The 20,491-nt window shown below is 45.5% G+C and overlaps 1 protein-coding gene and 1 long non-coding RNA gene across 2 annotated transcripts; both read right to left on the minus strand.

The window, feature by feature from the left end:
* Positions 1-1,985: 1,985 nt before the first annotated feature.
* Positions 1,986-4,671, minus strand: LOC112236921 (A-agglutinin anchorage subunit). Its single transcript, XM_042298900.1, has 5 exons — positions 4,483-4,671; positions 4,038-4,152; positions 3,796-3,870; positions 3,676-3,696; positions 1,986-2,895 (listed from the first exon to the last, which is right to left on the minus strand). The coding sequence occupies exons 1-5, from the start codon at positions 4,556-4,558 to the stop codon at positions 2,418-2,420; spliced, it is 765 nt and encodes a 254-aa protein (XP_042154834.1). The 5' UTR covers positions 4,559-4,671; the 3' UTR covers positions 1,986-2,417.
* Positions 4,672-15,160: 10,489 nt separating this feature from the next.
* LOC112236923 lies at positions 15,161-17,495 on the minus strand. Its single transcript, XR_006078994.1, has 4 exons — positions 17,369-17,495; positions 16,968-17,091; positions 16,287-16,365; positions 15,161-16,121 (listed from the first exon to the last, which is right to left on the minus strand). It is a non-coding gene; the product is annotated as an uncharacterized LOC112236923 (long non-coding RNA).
* Between the last annotated feature and the right edge of the window lie 2,996 nt (positions 17,496-20,491).

The raw sequence follows: 20,491 nt of genomic DNA on the forward strand, positions 1-20,491 counted from the left end.
TCATGGCAAAGAAAAAACAGTTTTATAGAAATGTTTGCATATGTATTAAAACATTTAAAAAACTTCTATCAAATTTACATAAGTATTCAGAGCCTTTACTCTGCACTTTGTTGAAGCACTTTTGGCAGTGATTACAGCCTCACCTATATTTCTCTCATTCTTCTCTGTAGATCCTCTCAAGTTTTGTCAGGTTGGATGGGGAGCGTCGCTACACAGCTATTTTTAGGTCTTTCCAGAGATGTTCAATCGGGTTCAAGTCCGTGCTCTTGCTGGGCCACTCAAGGACATTGAGACTTGTCCCGAAGCCACTCCTGCGTTGTCTTGGCTGTGTGCTTAGGGTCGTGGTCCTGTTGGAATGTGAACTAATTGGTGGAGTGCTGCAGAGATGGTGGTCCTTCTGGAAGGTTCTCCCATCTCCACAGAGGAACTCTGGAGCTCTGTCAGAGTGACCATCGGGTTCTTGGTCACCTCCCAGACCAAGGCCCTTCTCCCCCGATTGCTCAGTTTGGCCAGGCAGCCAGCTCTAGGAAGAGTCTTGGTGGTTCTAAAATTCTTCCATTTAAGAATGATGGAGGCAACAGTGTTCTTGGGGACCTTCAGTGCTGCAAACATTTTTTGGTACCCTTCCCCAGATCTGTGCCTCGACACAATCCTGTCTCCGATCTCTACAGACAATTCCTTCGACCTCATTCCTTGGTTTTTGCTCTGACATGCACTGTCAGTTGTGGGACCTTATATAGACAGGTATGTGCCTTTCCAGATCATGTCCAATCAATTGAATTTACCACAGGTGGATTCCAATCAAGTTGTAGAAACATCTCAAGGATGATCAATGGAAACAGCATGCACCTGAGCTCAATTTTGAGTCTCATATCAAAGGGTCTGAAGACTTGTGTAAATAGTATTTCTGTTTTTAATTTTTAATAACTGTGCAAACATTTCTAAAAACCTGTTTTCACTTTGTCATTATGGGGTACTGTGTGTAGATTTAGGAGGGAAAAAATGTTACAAAATGTGGGAAAAAATCAAGGGGTCTGAATACTTTCCCAATGCACTGTACATGTAATCTGATTACAAAAAAATTACAATCAGTTCCGTTACCAGCAAACATGCTAAACTAAACAGTTAAAATATATTTAAAAAGTACAGATAACTGTGGTTCGTGGACCACTCTGGGTCTGAGAGGTGTCCGAGTTGTAGAGGGTCTATCAAAAAGCTTCCTATTACAGTGGTACACTACAGTGGTACAACTCAATGGTAACTGTAAACGCATTATAACATGTTCTGCATTTTAATGTGTGTGTGAATATAGTATATAGCATATACTGTATATTCATATATAGTTCTAGAATATAAACAATGTATGTGTAGTTTTCAATCATTCACTACATCAATCAATCAGTGAATCAATACTCACAGTTGGCAGAGACAGAGGAGAGGTACACACACATGGTGATCAGGAGTGCCAGCGAGACGGTCCTGGACTGGAACATGGACATATTGACTGACTGATTGATTGAATAAATTAATAAATGACTGACTGACAGACAGACAAACATTCACAGCTAGGCACTAAAGTAGGGAGACGGGTCGGAGGTCGTACTGATTGGTCTGGTAAACGTCGTAATGAATCTGTGAAAGGTGGTGGAAGTGTCAGGGGTTCCGTTTCTGACGGTGGGTTACATATACCATACTGGTGGAAACACCCACCTTGCTCTTTTTGTTTGTGTGTGTGTTATGGTGTGATGTGGTCAGTACTCGTAATGCTATAGTCACACCTCCGCCCCCCCCTCTCTCCTTCTCTGTTTTTTTGTGTTGCCCCTTAACAAACCACCAACACTCCCAACCCCTGCAGCAGTGTTTCGGAGAATGATGGATTCATAAAGGGTACACACACACGAACACCAGAAGGTGTGAAAAGTTGATGCTGCAAATGCATAGTGTCTGCACCACAATGTCAAAACAGTCAGACTGACAACTCAAAATAATATTTCCATCATTTTATTTTCTATTTCAGTTTCATCCATTTTCTGATGTTTTACAACTCATTATTGTTGAATAAATAAGTAGAAAAGGACATTTCTCTTACAAACATTTCTTAAAATAACATTGATTGATCAAAAAGAAACCAATTAAATGTATAAGTACTTAATAAATAAATGTGTTAAATAACATTAAGAACTCATTAAGAACTCATTGGTAATGTATAACGAAAAGTCATCATAACTACTTGAAAAAATTAACTAATAAATACACGAGACACTGGCCTTGAAGATATTTCATAAATAATGATGACAACTGAATTAAATAATAACTAAAAAGATATCAAATCTGAGTGTAATATGCAAATTGGAAGTCTGTTTTTTTAGATATGAGGAAGTGGAACTTTAGTGGAACTTCAGCCATTGGCAATGATTCTATTGGTTGGCTGTTGACTGCTGAGTTAAGGCATTCTCGGTTGATTCCCAATGAGGGGAGGAGGAAAGAGATGTAGGAGAGGAAGTGATTGAGGGAGGAGAGGAGGAGGCAGGGAAAAGAGAGGAGAGGAGATAGGAGGGAGAGCGGGACAGAGAGGGGTGAGAGGAAGTTACGGGGGGAGAAGAGGGGGAAGCAGGTAAAAGAGAGGAGAAGAGCGAGTGAAGAGAGGAGGAAACAGACAGAGGAGAGGAGGAGAGAGCTGGAGGAGAGGAGGGTAAGAATGTAGAGGTGGAGGTGAGCGAGTTGGAAGAGGAGGAGAGAGGTGGAGGAGAGGAGGGTAAGAAGGTAGAGGTGGAGGTGAGAGAGTTGGAAGAGGAGGAGAGAGGTGGAGGAGAGGAGGGTAAGAAGGTAGAGGTGGAGGTGGAGGTGAGAGAGTTGGAAGAGGAGGAGAGAGAAGGGGGAGAGGAGGGTAAGAAGGTAGAGGTAGAAGTGAGAGAGTTGGAAGAGGAGGAGAGAGAAGGAGGAGAGGAGGGTAAGAAGGTAGAGGTAGAAGTGAGAGAGTTGGAAGAGGAGGAGAGAGAAGGAGGAGAGGAGGGTAAGAAGGTAGAGGTAGAGGTGAGAGAGTTGGAAGAGGAGGAGAGAGAAGGAGGAGAGGAGGGTAAGAAGGTAGAGGTAGAGGTGAGAGAGTTGGAAGAGGAGGAGAGAGAAGGGGGAGAGGAGGGTAAAGACCTAAGGGTGGAAGTGAGAGACAGGGGAGAGAAGTTGACTGAGGGAGGAGAGGAAGGTAAGGAGGTAGTGGTAGAGGTGAGAGAGTTGGAAGAGGAGGAGAGAGAAGGAGGAGAGGAAGGTAAGGAGGTAGTGGTAGAGATGAGAGAGTTGGAAGAGGAGGAGAGAGAAGGGGGAGAGGAGGGTAAAGACCTAAGGGTGGAAGTGAGAGACAGGGGAGAGAAGTTGACTGAGGGAGGAGAGGAAGGTAAGGAGGTAGAAGTGAGAGAGTTGGAAGAGGAGGAGAGTGAAGGGGGAGAGAAGGGTAATAAGGTAGAAGTGAGAGAGTTGGAAGAGGAGGAGAGAGAAGGAGGAGAGGAGGTTAAGAAGGTAGAAGTGAGAGAGTTGGAAGAGGAGGAGAGAGAAGGGGGAGAGGAGGGTAAAGACCTAAGGGTGGAAGTGAGAGACAGGGGAGAGAAGTTGACTGAGGAAGGAGAGGTAGTGGTAGGGGAGAAGGTGAGAGAGGGTGGAGAGGAGGAGAGAGAGGGAGATGATGAGCTCCTACGGGCCATTCTAGAAGAGAAAAAAAATACACAATCAGTTTCCTATTCTCTTTTGTTCTTTCTCTGTGCATGTGCACATGTGAGGGTGCGTGTGTGATAGTTAACTTACTCAAACTGTTGAATCTTGCGGCGTACCCAGGGTTGTTTATAGTGACAACAGATCAGGCCCTTTTCCGTCTCCAAGCTGCAGGAGAAACTTTGTTAACACTGAAACTGAAGGGGTATGACACAACATGTCTGGAGGCTTTGGCACAACATGGACACCACATACAGTAAAGCACCTTGTGACAACATATGAGACTAAACTGGATGAACCTCAATGGAATAAAGACTAAAAGATCTGTTCCTTACATGACGGCCCGTACACAGGGAGCGTTATAGTGCTGAGTCCAGTAGCCTGTGATTGGATCGGTCACCTCGCTCCTGGTCACTGTCTTACAGCACGACGACAGCTTATCTCCATCTACTGAGGAGGGGGAATAGTTTTCATAGAAAGAAAAATTGGCATGCTCAGCTCAAATGTTTGTACTAACAAAAAGTAGCTGCGCACTGAATTCAAAAGGCATACAGTACAGGTCTACTTGAATAAAGGAACAACCACACTCACTGAAACATTCTTTAATCACTTTTTTAAATGCAGCAGATGTCAGAACAAACGGATGCATTTTGGTAGCATCCCCCATCAGAATCATACTTACACATTCTCAAAGAAACACATCATCTTGACCTGGCAATCACTTCAAAAACCATGTACCTTCCACCTCTAACCACCTAACACACATTCCCTTCTCCTCACCTGTCCCTGTCCAGACCAGCATTGCTATGACGATGGCTGCTGTCCAGATCTTCACCAGAGTTCCACAGGTCACCATCTTTACTGGTACAATACAAGTTGAAAAAATAGATGAATGAATTCTCTCTCTTCTCTGGCACGCTGCTCAGCTTAGCTCAGGGTCAGTTCTGTAGTGTCAGTCTTCACCAGGGTTGAGGTTAAATAAAGGCCTGAAAAGCAGAAGTGGCACCTCCGATTCACTCTTCTCCTCTCCTTTTTTTGTGAATGACAGAATGAATGAAAGACTGTCGGGAGTTTCTGCTGCATCAGCGCAGATCGTTTACCAAGAGGAAAGTCTTTCATCAGCATTCCGGACGGAAAAATGTGACATGGGTCTTTCCCAGGATGGCCGTTCAGAAGATCAGACTGACAGTTATGACAGTTGAACTAAGCTCATGAGGTATGTCTAGGTTATATTCTTCAAGAATCAATGGGTACATATGTAGTAACTGCCGATGGACTCTTTAAGGTATGGCCTAATGACTGAGCTAAACATGCTCTGATGAAGGCTTTACTAATGAAACATACTGTAGGAGGTGGAATATAATGTGATTTTGTCCTTTATGTTCAAGATTGAGTGCTCCTACTTTTTGTTTGGTCAGTTGGCTTTAGTGTGGGGTTTAGGGTGATGACATCTTCTTGACCCCATCCCAATGACACATGAAAAGTCGCAACCTTAACCTTTGTACAGCATTGGGTTTTAGGCTGTGAGACCAAGGGTGGCCAACCCTGATCCTGGAGAGCTACAGGGTATGCAGCCTTTAGTTATACACCTGATTAGCCTAATGAACCAATCATTAGTCTTCTTACTCAGATGCATGAACACGGAAATATCATATACGATTTATATAATTTCCGTCTGTCAAAAGTACATCTCATCCCTGACAATCATCTCTGTTGTAATTTGTCAGACAGTGGAGGACTCCCATTGGAAATGCATTGGCTCCATCTGAAATTCTAGACAAATTCCCAATGTGGCCACGGAATAAGGTGTGTAGTGCTGGTAATGACCTAACCATGTAGACCCCACTCCTTGTAGATCTCCTGGAGCAGGATTGGCTACTCCTGTGCTAGACTGGTTATTATAGTTAATGTAGACTGAACAAAAACATAAACACAGCATGTAAAGTGTTGGTTCCATGTTTCATGAACTGTTATTAAAGATCCCAGAATCGTTCCATACGCACAATATGCTTATTGCTCTCAAATTTGGTGCACAAATTGGTTTACATCCCTGTTAGTGAGCATTTCTCCTTTGCCAAGACAATCCACCCATCTGACATCTGTGGCATCTCAAGAAGCTGATTAAACAGCATGATCATTACACAGGTGCACCTTGTGCTGTGGACAATAAAAGGCTACTCTAAAATGTGAAGTTAAATCACACAACACAATGCCACAGATTTGAGGGAGCATGCAATTGGCATGCTGACTGCAGGATTGTCCACCAGAGCTTTAGCCAGAAAAAGGAATGTTCATTTCTCTACCAACGTCATTTTAGAGAATTTGTCAGTATGTCCATCCTGCCTCACAATTGCAGACCATGTGTAACCACGCCAGCCAAGGACCTCCACATCTGGCTTTGTCACCTGCGGGATCGTCTGAGACCAGCCACCCGGACAGCTGATGAAACTGTGGGTTTGCACAACCAAAGAATTTCTGCCCAAACTGTCAGGGAAGCTCATCTGCATGCTCGTCGTCCTCAACAGGGTCTTGACCTGACTGCAGTTCGACGTCGTAACCGACTTCAGTGGGCAAATACTCACCTTCGATAGCCACTGGCACGCTGGAGAACTGTGCTCTTCACAGATGGATCCAGTTTCAACTGTACCGGGCAGATGGCAGACGTTGTGAGCAGAGTGCCCCATGGTGGGGGTGGGTTATGGTATGGGCAAGCATTAGCTATGGCCAATGAATACAATTGCATTTAATCTATGGCAATTTGAATGCACAGAGATACTGTGATGATATCCTGAGGCCCATTGTCGTGCCTGTAACAACCTGGCTCATAGTTCGTAACAACAAAGGGAAACCACTCATAACTTAAATGTAAAAAGGAATACATTTATTAAACTAAATAATAATAAATAAAAAAATGTAACATCAGCTATGGACATTTGTAGGATCAATCAAATTCAATCAAATGTATTTATAAAGCCCTTTCTACATCTGTCGATGTCACAAAGTGCTATACAGAAACCCAGCCTAAAACCCCAAACAGGATCAGTAGTGTATGCGATGTGTTGTATGGTGAAAACAGACGGTGGAAGCCAGCCTGCCAGTCAGCCAACTTTTATAGCCTTCAGGCCAAGCCTGCCCAGGTGCACCACATTAGCTAGCGATCGTCCCAGCTCTGCAGACTGGCCTCCTGGAACAAGCAGACTACCAAACAGGAGATCCCAGCAGATCCCCCAAAATGAACGAGGTTCCACCACAAACCTGAAATAAAAACAAATCAGAAAGAACCAAAACACAAAAAAACGAATGCCTTATTGCTCCACTTATTACTAAACATAAAGAAAACACTCACCTATACCCCCTGACCCACCTCTGCCCTCCAGGCTGCCCCTCCCTCCCTCTCCCACCCCCTGACCCACCTCTGCCCTCCAGGCTGCCCCCCTCCCTCCCACCTACCCCCTCCCACCTCCAGGCTGCCCCTCCCTCCCTCTCCCACCCCCTGACCCACCTCTGCCCTCCAGGCTGCCCCTCCCTCCCTCTCCCACCCCCTGACCCACCTCTGCCCTCCAGGCTGCCCCTCCCTCCCTCTCCCACCTATACCCCCTGACCCACCTCTGCCCTCCAGGCTGCCCCCCCTCCCTCTCCCACCTATACCCCCTGACCCACCTTGCCCTCCAGGCTGCCCCCCCTCCCCTCTCCCACCTATACCCCCTGACCCCCTTTGCCCTCCACCCACCTTTGACCCACCTCTGCCCTCCAGGCTGCCCCTCCCCTCCCACCTACCCCTCCCACCTCTGCCCTCCAGGCTGCCCCTCCCTCTCTCTCCCACCTGTACCCCTGACCCACCTTTGCCCTCCAGGCTGCCCCCCTCTCCCCCTACCCCCTGACCCACCACCTCCAGATCCCACCTATACCCCCTGACCCACCTTTGCCCTCCAGGCTGCCCCTCCCTCTCCCACCTCAGCAACCTCAGATCCCAAGGAGCACTTTAAAAGGGAGAGAAAGAGAGACAGAACCAGGGAAGCAAGAGAGAAACAGGAGAGGATAGGCAAGTTATCCAAAACAATAACAAAAAACTACGGCATAGGGGAGCGGGACAAGTCAAGGATGTTTTCTTTGACCTTAATATGGCCAAAGTCCAAATTGTACGACTGCAAAAACAGCACCCACCTCATAAGCCTCTGATTAGGGTTCTGCAAGGATCGCAGAACGTCAGGGGATTATGATCTGTGTGCACCACGAGAACCAACATACACATCAACATGTTGGAGAGCCTAAATAGCTTCATTCTCTACTACAGAATAATTGAGCTGGTTCAAGTTAAACTTCTTAGAGAAGTAACTAATTGGACGGTCCACCCCCTGAATATCTGCCTGCAACAGAACAGCGCCAACGCCTACATTATTAGCATCTACATGGAGTATGAATGGATGATTCAAACGAGGGGCAACAAGCACTGGGGCAGAACACAATAGTGTCTTTACGTTCTCGAACGCAGCTTGACATCTGTCCAACGAAATATACTTCACCTGAGCCTTAAGCAAGTCGGTCAGGGGTGCTACCACAGAGGAGGAGTCCTTACAGAATCTTAAATAATAACCAACCATACCACTGGGAAAACTACGCCCTGACTGATCACTTTGCCGAGATAAGTGACCGTTGCTTTAGCAAACTCACATTTGACCAGATTAACGTCCTCCGTCGCCATCACCTCATGTTTCAGCATGATAATGCACAGCCCCATGTTGCAGGGATCTGTATAATATTCCTGGAAGCTGAAAATGTCCCAGTGGCCTGTATACTCATCAAAAATGTCACCCATTAAGCATGTTTGGGATGCTCTGGATCGACGTGTATGACAGCGTCTTCCAGTTCCCGCCAATATCCAGCAACTTTGCACAGCCATTGAAGAGGAGTGAGACAACATTCCAGAGGTCACAATCAATATCCTGATCAACTCTATCCAAAGGAGATGTGTCGCACTGCATCCACACCCCTACCTTTTTTTAAAGGTATCTGTGACCAACAGATGCATATCTGTATTCCCAGTCATGTGAAATCCATAGATTAGGGCCTACTGAATTTATTTCAATTGACCTATTTCCTTATATGAACTGTAACTCATTAAAATGTAATGTTTGTATTTTTGTTCAGTGTAGTTGCTCTATAGATGAACCAACATCCTGTTATTAGTCAGAGTTTAAGTTGGCTGACAGGATGTGTGTGTTTGTGTATGTGTGTGTGTGTGTGTGTGTGTGTGTGTGTGTGTGTGTGTGTGTGTGTGTGTGTGTGTGTGTGTGTGTGTGTGTGTGTGTGTGTGTGTGTGTGTGTGTGTGTGTGTGTGTGTGTGTGTGTGTGTGTGTTACCATGCAGATGAGAAATTAACACCTCTGTGTTCTACCGAAGGTTAACCAGAATTCAAATCAAATCAAACTATGTTTGCCACATGTGCCTAATACAACAAGTGTAGACTTTACCGTGAAATGCTCACTTACAAGCCCTTAACCAGCAGTGCAGTTCAAGAAGAAGAAAATATTTACCAAGTAAGCTAAAATAAAAAGCACAAATAAAAAGTAACACAATAAGAATTGGGATTGGGGTCAATGTAAATTGTCCGGTGGCGATTTTGATGAATTGTTCAGCAGTCTAATGGCTTTGGGGTAGAAGCTGTTGAGGAGCCTTTTGGTCCTAGACTTGGTGCTCCGGTATCACTTGCCGTGCGGTAGCAGAGGAGACAGCCTATGTGTGACTGGAGTCTCTAACAATTTTATGGGCTTTCCTCTGACACTGCCTATTATATAGGTCCTGGATGGGAGGAAGCTTGGCCCCAGTGATGTACTGGGCCATTCGCACTACCCTCTGTAGCGCCTTACGGTCAGATGCCGAGCAGTTGCCATACCAGGCGGTGATGCAACCGGTCAGGATGCTCTTGATGGTGCAGCTGTAGAACCTTTTGAGGATCTGGGGGCCCTTTTGAGGATCTGGGGCCCACTCAGCAAACTGGATGTAGTGTATCACAGTGTCATCTGTTTTGTTACCAAAGCCCCATATACTACCCACGACTGCGACCTGTATGCTCTCGTTGGCTGGCCCTCACTACATATTTGTCGCCAAACCCACTGGCTCCAGGTAATCTATAAGTATTTGTTAGGTGAAGCCCCGCCTTATCTCAGCTCACAGGTCACCATAGCAACGCCCACCCGTAGCACCGCTCCAGCAGGTATATTTCACTGGTTACCCCCAAAGCCAACACTTCCTTTGGCCACCTTTCCTTCCAGTTCTCTGCTGCCAATGACTGGAACGAATTGCAAAAATCTCTGAAGCTGGAGTCTTATATCTCCCTCTCTAACTTTAAGCATCAGAGCAGCTTACCGATCACTGTACCTGTGCACAGCCAATCTGTAAATAGCACACTCAACTACCTCATCCCCATATTGTTATTTATCCTATTGCTCTTTTGCACCCCAGTATCTCTTCTTGCACATCATCATCTATCACTCCAATGTTAATGCTAAATTGTAATTATTTCACCTCTATGGCCTATTTATTGCCTTACCTCCCTACTCTTCTACATTTGCACACACTGTACAGTTGTGGCCAAAAACGTTTTGAGAATGACAAATATTAATTTTCACAAAGTCTACTGCCTCAGTTTGTATGATGGCAATTTGCATATACTCCAGAATGTTATGAAGAGTGATCAGATGAATTGCAATTAATTGCAAAGTCCCTCTTTGCCATGCACATGAACTGAATCCCCCAAAAACACTGTATTTCTGCAGAAGGCTTCAGGGCGCCCAAGAAAGTCCAGCAAGTTGATTCAGTTGCGGGATCGGGGCACCACCAGTACAGAGCTTGCTCAGGAATGGCAGCAGGCAGGTGTGAGTGCATCTGCACGCACAGTGAGGCGAAGCCTTTTGGAGGATGGCCTGGTGTCAAGAAGGGCAGCAAAGAAGCCACTTCTCTCCAGGAAAAACATCAGGGACAGACTTATATTCTGTAAAAGGTACAGGGGTTGGACTGCTGAGGACTGGGGTAAAGTCATTTTCTCTCCAGGAAAAACATCAGGGACAGACTTATATTCTGTAAAAGGTACAGGGGTTGGACTGCTGAGGACTGGGGTAAAGTCATTTTCTCTCCAGGAAAAACATCAGGGACAGACTGATATTCTGTAAAAGGTACAGGGGTTGGACTGCTGAGGACTGGGGTAAAGTCATTTTCTCTCCAGGAAAAACATCAGGGACAGACTTATATTCTGTAAAAGGTACAGGGGTTGGACTGCTGAGGACTGGGGTAAAGTCATTTTCTCTCCAGGAAAAACATCAGGGACAGACTTATATTCTGTAAAAGGTACAGGGATTGGACTGCTGAGGACTGGGGTAAAGTCATTTTCTCTCCAGGAAAAACATCAGGGACAGACTGATATTCTGTAAAAGGTACAGGGATTGGACTGCTGAGGACTGGGGTAAAGTCATTTTCTCTCCAGGAAAAACATCAGGGACAGACTGATATTCTGTAAAAGGTACAGGGATTGGACTGCTGAGGACTGCTGAGGACTGGGGTAAAGTCATTTTCTCTCCAGGAAAAACATCAGGGACAGACTTATATTCTGTAAAAGGTACAGGGGTTGGACTGCTGAGGACTGGGGTAAAGTCATTTTCTCTCCAGGAAAAACATCAGGGACAGACTTATATTCTGTAAAAGGTACAGGGATTGGACTGCTGAGGACTGGGGTAAAGTCATTTTCTCTCCAGGAAAAACATCAGGGACAGACTTATATTCTGTAAAAGGTACAGGGATTGGACTGCTGAGGACTGGGGTAAAGTCATTTTCTCTCCAGGAAAAACATCAGGGACAGACTGATATTCTGTAAAAGGTACAGGGGTTGGACTGCTGAGGACTGGGGTAAAGTCATTTTCTCTCCAGGAAAAACATCAGGGACAGACTGATATTCTGTAAAAGGTACAGGGATTGGACTGCTGAGGACTGCTGAGGACTGGGGTAAAGTCATTTTCTCTCCAGGAAAAACATCAGGGACAGACTTATATTCTGTAAAAGGTACAGGGATTGGACTGCTGAGGACTGGGGTAAAGTCATTTTCTCTCCAGGAAAAACATCAGGGACAGACTTATATTCTGTAAAAGGTACAGGGATTGGACTGCTGAGGACTGGGGTAAAGTCATTTTCTCTGATGAATCCCCTTTTCGATTGTTTGTGGCATCCGGAAAAAAGCTTGTCCGGAGAAGACAAGGTGTGTCATGCCAACGGTAAAGCATCCTGAGACCATTCATGTGTGGGGTTGCTTCTCAGCCTAGGGAGTGGGCTCACTCACAATTTTGCCTAAGAACACAGCCATGAATAAAGAATGGTACCAACACATCCTCCGAGAGCAACTTCTCCCAACCATCCAGGAAGAGTTTGGTGACGAACAATACCTTTTCCAGCATGACGGAAAACGCTGCCATGAGGCAAAAGTGATAAGTGGCTCGGGGAACAAAACATTGATATTTTGGGTCCATGGCCAGGAATCTCCCCAGACCTTAATCCCATTGAGAACTTGTGGTCAATCCTCAAGAGGTGGGTGGACAAACTCCAAGCATTGATTATGCAAGAATGGGCTGCCATCAGTCAGGATGTGGCCCAGAAGTTAATTGACAGCCTGCCAGGGCAGATTGCAGAGATCTTGAAAAAGAAGGGTCTGACAAAAATATCGAAAGACACTGAAGCAGCAAACTTGTGGAAATTAATATTTGTGTCATTATAAAAACGTTTGGCCACGACTGTAGTTCTACTGTACATAGATTTTTCTATTGTGTTATTGACTGTACGTTTGTTTATGTGTAACTCTGTGTTGTTGTTTTTGTCACACTGCTTTGCTTTATCTTGGCCAGGTCGCAATTGTAAATCAAATGTTCTCAACTGGCCTACCTGGTTAAATAAAGGTTAAATAAAAATATATATAAAATGCCAAATCTTTTCAGTCTCCTGAGGGGGACAATGTTTTGTCGTGCCCTCTTCACGACTGTCTTGGTATGTTTGGACCATGATAGAAAGACAGGCAGGTGAAGGGGAGAGAGAGAGAGAGAGAGAGAGAGAGACAGAGTGAAGGAGCGAGAGAGAGAGAGAGAGAAGGAGAGAGAGGTAACTTCCACAAAGCTGAGAACGACCTGAGTGACAAGGCAAGAAGGGCCTTCTATGCCATCAAAAGGAACATAACATCTGACATACCAATTAGGATCTGGCTAAAAATACTTGAATCAGTTATAGAACCCATTGCCCTTCATCGTTGTGAGGTCTGTGGTCTGCTCACCATCCTAGAATTCACAAAATGGGACCATCACCATTTTGTGAAACGCAAAACACCAAATAATGCACGCAGAACAGAATTAGGCCGATACCCGCTAATTATCTAAATCCTGGTCCTGGGGCTCTGTTCACAAACACAAACAGAGCCCCAGGACAGCAACACAATTAGACCCAGCCAAATCATGAGAAAACAAAAAGAGAATTACTTGGAAAAAATTAACAAAAATACATAGCAAACTAGAATGCTATTTGGCCCTAAACAGAGAGTACACAGTGGCAGAATACCTGACCACGATCACTGACTCAAAATTAAGGAAAGCTTTGACCATGTACAGACTCAGTGAGCATAGCCTTGCTATTGAGAAAGGTTGCCGAAGGCAGACATGGTTCTCGAGAAGACATGCTATGTGCTCACTGCCCACAAAATGAGGTGGATACTGAGATGCACTTTATAACGTTCTGCCAAATGTATGACCTCAGATAACACTGACCCACAAAGAATTCGAAAACAAATCTAATTTTGATAAACTCCCATATCTATTGTACTATAACTATTTGCACATTGTTAAAACACTGTATATAGACATAATATGACATTTGAAATGTCTCTGTTATTTTGTCATATTTACTGTTCACTTTTTATGGTTTATTTCACTTTTGTTGATCCATTTCACTTGCTTTGGAAATGTAAAGAGATGTTTCCCATGCCAATAAAGCCCCTTGAATTGAATTGAATTGAGAGAGAAGAGAGAGAGAAGGAGAGAGAGGAGAAAGAGTGAAATAGTGAAAGATTGTGTGTGTGTGTGTGTGTGTGTGTGTGTGTGTGTGTGTGTGTGTGTGTGTGTGTGTGTGTGTGTGTGTGTGTGTGTGTGTGTGTGTGTGTGTGTGTGTGTGTATTGCATAACCATGCAGAAGGAAATTAACACCTCTATGTTCTACAGACTACTTACTGAATGGTAACCACTAATCAGACAGGCAGTGAGGGGGAGATGGAGACAGAGAGAGAGAGAGACAGACAGAGAGAGAGGGAGAGAGAGAGGGAGGGAGGGAGGGAGGGAGGGAGGGAGAGAGACACAGAGAGAGAGAGGGAGGGAGAGAGAGAGAGACAGATGGAGAGAGAGAGAGGGAGGGAGGGAGGGAGGGAGGGAGGGAGAGAGACACAGAGAGAGAGAGGGAGAGAGAGAGAGAGAGAGACAGACGGAGAGAGAGAGAGGGAGGGAGGGAGAGAGACACAGAGAGAGACAGACAGAGAGAGAGGGAGAGAGAGAGGGAGGGAGGGAGGGAGGGAGAGACACAGAGAGAGAGACAGACAGAGAGAGAGGGAGGGAGAGAGAGGGAGGGAGGGAGAGAGACACAGAGAGAGAGACAGACAGAGAGAGAGGGAGGGAGAGAGACAGAGAGACAGAGAGAGAGGGAGGGAGAGAGAGAGACACAGAAAGAGAGACACAGAGAGAGAGACAGACAGAGAGATAGGGAGAGAGAGAGAGAGACAGACAGACAGAGAGAGAGGGAGAGAGAGAGAGAGACAGACAGAGAGAGAGGGAGAGAGAGAGAGGGAGGGAGGGAGAGAGACACAGAGAGAGGGACAGACAGAGAGAGAGGGAGGGAGAGAGACACAGAGAGAGAGAGACAGACAGAGAGAGAGGGAGGGAGAGAGAGAGACAGAAAGAGAGAGAGACACAGAGAGAGAGACAGACAGACAGAGAGATAGGGAGAGAGACAGACAGACAGAGAGAGAGAGAGAGAGAGAGAGAGAGAGACAGACAGAGAGACAGATAGACAGAGAGAGAGGGAGAGAGAGAGAGAGAGACAGACAGAGAGAGAGGGAGGGAGAGAGAGAGACACAGACAGAGAGAGAGGGAGGGAGAGAGAGAGACACAGAAAGAGAGAGAGAGAGAGACATAAGACATCACTTTACAACATGTGTTTTTTTTAAATCATACCATGTGCCATTATTGTAAATCTGATGGTGACCATTGCAGACTTGGTCATTAGTAGTTTGTGGTCAGGATGAGAATAAACTTGGCTTCCTTCCTGCTGGCTCTCTCTCTCCCTAAGAAAGAGGAAGGAGCCACGTCTAACACACACACAGTGAGCGTCCGGTTGTCATGCTTTTATTACTCATACCAGTACCTTCCATGTTAGCCAGTTCACAGTCACACTGAGAGAAGAGGAGAGGGGCCAGAGTAAGACTGGGTCATGTGACTGACTGACTGACATGGGAACAATATGCTATTATGATCATGACCATTTCAGTCAAAAGTATTTTATTTGTTTATCTGTTGTCCAAATAAATACAGGTTCACTGAAACAGCTGCATCTGTGAGTTTAGGGGGTAGCTAGCAGTAGGGGTTAAGGACAAGGACAAGGAGTAGCGACTAGTGGAAGAGGATATGGTCAGGGACTGAGGGAATGGCTTTGTTGGTAGAACGGATGGGCAGTGTCATCACCATGACCACAGCCCAGTGACATGATTGAGTGTCACAACCTTTAACCTTTATGCAGCCATTACAGGGTCTAGTTACTATGGAGATACTCAGATAGGTCTCCCATTCTTTATTTTGTATCACTGTAAAGCACTTTGAGAATGAAAGACTTTATACAAACAAAGGTATGTTATTATCACAGCATAAAAAAAGGACAGAGGAAATAAATAAATACAAATGCCTTTAAAACACCTTAATGAATTGAGTACAATAAATTAATGCCGGGATGAGGTTGAAATAAATAAATAAATACATAAATAATCTGATAAAGACAGCTTGAAATACTTAAATCACACAAATCATAATCTTCATTTTCACTGTCTTCTTATTATCTTAGTTCTGTAGTTCCTGGTTGAGAGAGTTCTTAGTTCTGTAGTTCCTGGTTGAGAGAGTTCTTAGTTCTGTAGTTCCTGCTTGAGAGAGATCTTAGTTCTGTAGTTCCTGCTTGACAGAGATCTTAGTTCTGTAGTTCCTGCTTGACAGAGATCTTAGTTCTGTAGTTCCTGCTTGAGAGAGATCTTAGTTCTGTAGTTCCTGGTTGACAGAGGCTGCTGAACCTGCTGCTGACGATGATGATGATCTAGGATCATGGTCTGATGGTTATTTAATCAGTGGGTCACACTGTATTCCTCTCTGTGTGTGAAGAGAGAGAGAGAGAGAGAGAGAGAGAGAGAGAGAGAGAGAGAGAGAGAGAGAGAGAGAGAGAGAGAGGGGATTTAGGATTGAGCTAGTTTGTTCTGAAGGTTGTAGGGATTTGGGTTCATGGTGTAGTATGCAGTGTGTAAGGGGTTGACTGACCTGTTCCAGTGATGCTAGCTCAGCAGAGAGCCATCTGGCTTTGGGGTTGATGCACTTCCACTGCTCCCCACTGGCGAAACTGTGGAAGTACAGACAGACATACACAGAGACAGAGAGACACACACACACACAGGGAGAGAGAGAGAGAGAGACACAGAGAGAGAGAGAGAGAGAGAGAGAGAGACACACAGAGAGAGAGAGAAAGAAAGAAAGAGAGACAGAGGAAGAGAGAACGAGAGAGAGACGCAGAGAGAATGAGAGAGAGACGCAGAGAGAATGAGAGAGAGACAGACACAGAGACAGACAAACAGAGAAACAGAGAGCGAGAGAGACAGGGACAGAAAGAGGGGAGGGAGAGTGGATGAGAGAGACAGGGACAGAAAGAGGGGAGGGAGAGAGGATGAGAGAGACAGGGACAGAAAGAGAGGAGGGCGAGAGGACGAGATAGGACGAGTTAGAGATATAATTAAAGATATGAATACAACCTCTTAAATTTCCAGAATACAAATTATATAATTACGTTCCGACACCCCCCCCCCCTAACCAACCCTCAGATATAAATCGACCTGGTGCTGAATCTAGTTGCCTACCCATGGTCTAACGTATTAACTTGGTAAATGTGAGTATTTGCCTACTCCTCTGCATCTGTGCGAATATGTGTGTGTGTGTGTGTGTTCTTACATGTATGCTTTGAGGTTACATTTCCCACGAGGCATCTGAATAAGACACAGTGTGATTGGTTCTGCTGGACGTTTTTTGGATGTCTTCAAACAGCAATTTAGAGGCCTCATTCCCTGGGAACGCACTGCGTCACACACACACACACTTTAAACATGCAGTACTTGACGCTATCAGCACACAAACAAACGTTAAATAGGCAGTACACACTAGCAACACACACTGCAACATAAGTGTAACATGCGCACAAAATCCGGAATCCAACACACACCATACTCACACGCACAGCAATACACTTCCAATATACCACAACTACACACTAACACAGCAATATACACACTGATGCTATATACCATAAATACACACACACACAACCAAAAACATACAACCACACCCACACTTACCTTCCAATGTAGAGGAGAGGATGGCCATGGTCAGCGCCAGTAGACACAGCACACGGCTAACAGAGAAAAACACACACATCTTCAAATGGTAGCTATGTCGCTAACGCTAGCTGCTAAACACTAGCTGCTGTTCTGATGTAGAGACAGGGAGTTAGGGTCCTCTTATAAGGCATTGGAAAACAGGAACTAATGAGGCCATAATTCACTGTGTTTCTTACAAATTTGGAAACACGCTGTCACTCTGAGTCAATGACACACATGCACACAGGCACTCGCGTTGCACAGTGTTATCGGATGGCATATTCACTTTATATATTATCTACCTCACTTGCTTTGGCAATGTTAACACATGTTTCCCATGCCAATAAAGCCCTTGAATTGAATTGAATTAATCTCTAATGATGATTATTGCTTCATGTCTGCTTCAAGTAAGGCCCACACTCTTCAGGAGAAGTATGTTCTTCAATAACAATTATTTTTATTGGTCAAGTGATCAAGTAAGTTTTCCTAGCAAGTCACACACAGTTTTATCTGATGGCATAGGTTGGGGAGCTAAGGTAAAGATAACCTTGGGGAGGTGAGGTAAAGATAACCTTGGGGAGGTGAGGTAAGGATAACCTTGGGGAGCTGAGGTAAGGATAACCTTGGGGAGGTGAGGTAAGGATAATCTTGGGGAGCTGAGGTAAGGATAACCTTGGGGAGGTGAGGTAAGGATAATCTTGGGGAGGTGAGGTAAGGATAACCGTGGGGAGCTGAGGTAAGGATAACCTTGGGGAGGTGAGGTAAGGATAACCTTCAGGAGAACTATGACTCTGTTCTATGAAAATGATTTTTCTAGAAAGGCAAGCAGTGTAGTAATCTTTTCAATTAAGTAACTGTTGGGGGATGATGTTACCCTTGAACGAGATGGCCACATTTAACAGAGCTACGCACAAGTAATTTCCAATTCTTAATCTTACCTCCACATTTCAAGTTCAACCCCATTAGCTTAAGTCAAAAAAGCCATGGCGGCTACAAAAGGTGACATAAATGTGACATTTTTACCCGGACTCGAGCAATAGCCACAGATTGTAATGCTCTGGGTGTCGTGGGTGTGGAGTCAAATGCAGGAGACAGAGAGTGAAATGCTGTGCGTCTTTAATAGCACCAACGCACCACAGGGTGCTCACAATAGTTACGTTCCCAAACACAGGGAATCAAAATGTACAACGGAAAAAATCACGACCAGGCACTAACACGTACCTCTACAACAGAGCCGAAGGTTACACTGAAATAATCCCGCACAACAACCAGGCGGGCCGGCTGTCTAATAAAGACAAACTAATTAAACATAAACAGGTGCTACCAATAAACATACAAGGAGGGGGAGGAAAGACAATCAGTGGCAGCTAATAGGCCGGTGACGACGACCACCGAGCGCCACCTGCCCGGGAAAGGGAACCACCCTCGGTCGGACTCGTGACACAGATAAAGCCTCAAAGAAACAGCTAGCTTCAGAAAAAGCTAGCGCCAGGAGCAAGAGGACCGGCCCAACAACTGCCAACCTCGTCCTCTGTCAAAGACATCCTTTCTGAGCTGAGATCCCAACGTACAGAACTCAATCAAACTAGATGACATTAACTCTCAGCTCAGTGCGTTGGGGAGCAAGGTGACAATCCTGGAAAATGCCTGACATCAACAACAAGATAACCATCAACACGGCGCCTGGATGAGGCAGAGGAGCAAATCCTATCCATGGAAAACTCACTGGCAGACGCCATGGAAACAATAGCATCTGTAACACTTCGTTGACCAAGGCATCTTCAGGGGATTCAAATACCCAAACGAGCTCAGGATCGTTCAAGGAGCCTTTACTTTAAAATGTCGCCGGAAGAAATGGCAGCAGTTTTACGGGCGCCTAACCAATTATGTGGGCGTTTTTGCATTATTTGTAACTTATTTTGTGCTTAATGTTTCTGCCACAGTATCTTACGGCTAAAAAGAGCTTCAAATCAAATCAAATCAAATCAAATTTATTTATATAGCCCTTCGTACATCAGCTGATATCTCAAAGTGCTGTACAGAAATCCAGCCTAAAACCCCAAACAGCAAGCAATGCAGGTGTAGAAGCACGGTGGCTAGGAAAAACTCCCTAGAAAGGCCAAAACCTAGGAAGAAACCTAGAGAGGAACCAGGCTATGTGGGGTGGCCAGTCCTCTTCTGGCTGTGCCGGGTGGAGATTATAACAGAACATGGCCAAGATGTTCAAATGTTCATAAATGACCAGCATGGTCGTATAATAATAAGGCAGAACAGTTGAAACTGGAGCAGCAGCACGGTCAGATGGACTGGGGACAGCAAGGAGTCATCATGTCAGGTAGTCCTGGGGCATGGTCCTAGGGCTCAGGTCCTCCGAGAGAGAGAAAAAAAGAGAGAATTAGAGAGAGCATATGTGGGGTGGCCAGTCCTCTTCTGGCTGTGCCGGGTGGAGATTATAACAGAACATGGCCAAGATGTTCAAATGTTCATAAATGATCAGCATGTTCGAATAATAAGAAGGCAGAACAGTTGAAACTGGAGCAGCAGCACGGCCAGGTGGACTGGGGACAGCAAGGAGTCATCATGTCAGGTAATCCTGGGGCATGGTCCTAGGGCTCAGGTCCTCCGAGAGAGAGAAGGAGAGAATTAGAGAACGCACACTTAGATTCACACAGGACACCGAATAGGACAGGAGAAGTACTCCAGATATAACAAACTGACCCTAGCCCCCGACACATAAACTACTGCAGCATAAATACTGGAGGCTGAGACAGGAGGGGTCAGGAGACACTGTGGCCCCATCCGAGGACACCCCGGACAGGGCCAAACAGGAAGGATATAACCCCACCCACTTTGCCAAAGCACAGCCCCCACACCACTAGAGGGATATCTTCAACCACCAACTTACCATCCTGAGACAGGGCCGAGTATAGCCCACAAAGATCTCCGCCATGGCACAACCCAAGGGGGGGCGCCAACCCAGACAGGATGACCACATCAGTGAATCAACCCACTCAGGTGACGCACCCCTTCCAGGGACGGCATGAGAGAGCCCCAGTAAGCCAATGACTCAGCCCCTGTAATAGGGTTAGAGGCAGAGAATCC

This window comes from Oncorhynchus tshawytscha, linkage group LG16 (assembly GCF_018296145.1).
Source record: "Oncorhynchus tshawytscha isolate Ot180627B linkage group LG16, Otsh_v2.0, whole genome shotgun sequence".
NCBI lineage: Eukaryota > Metazoa > Chordata > Actinopteri > Salmoniformes > Salmonidae > Oncorhynchus > Oncorhynchus tshawytscha.

Excerpts from the sequence above, each read along its gene's own strand:
- LOC112236921 (XM_042298900.1), bottom strand. The coding sequence starts at position 4,558 with ATGGTGACCTGTGGAACTCTGGTGAAGATCTGGACAGCAGCCATCGTC. Across the intron at positions 4,153-4,482 it reads GCTGGTCTGGACAGGGACAG|TAGATGGAGATAAGCTGTCG; the intron begins GTGAGGAGAAGG and ends CCCCCTCCTCAG. Across the intron at positions 2,896-3,675 it reads ATGGCCCGTAGGAGCTCATC|CTTCTTACCCTCCTCTCCCC; the intron begins ATCTCCCTCTCT and ends TTCTACCTCTAC.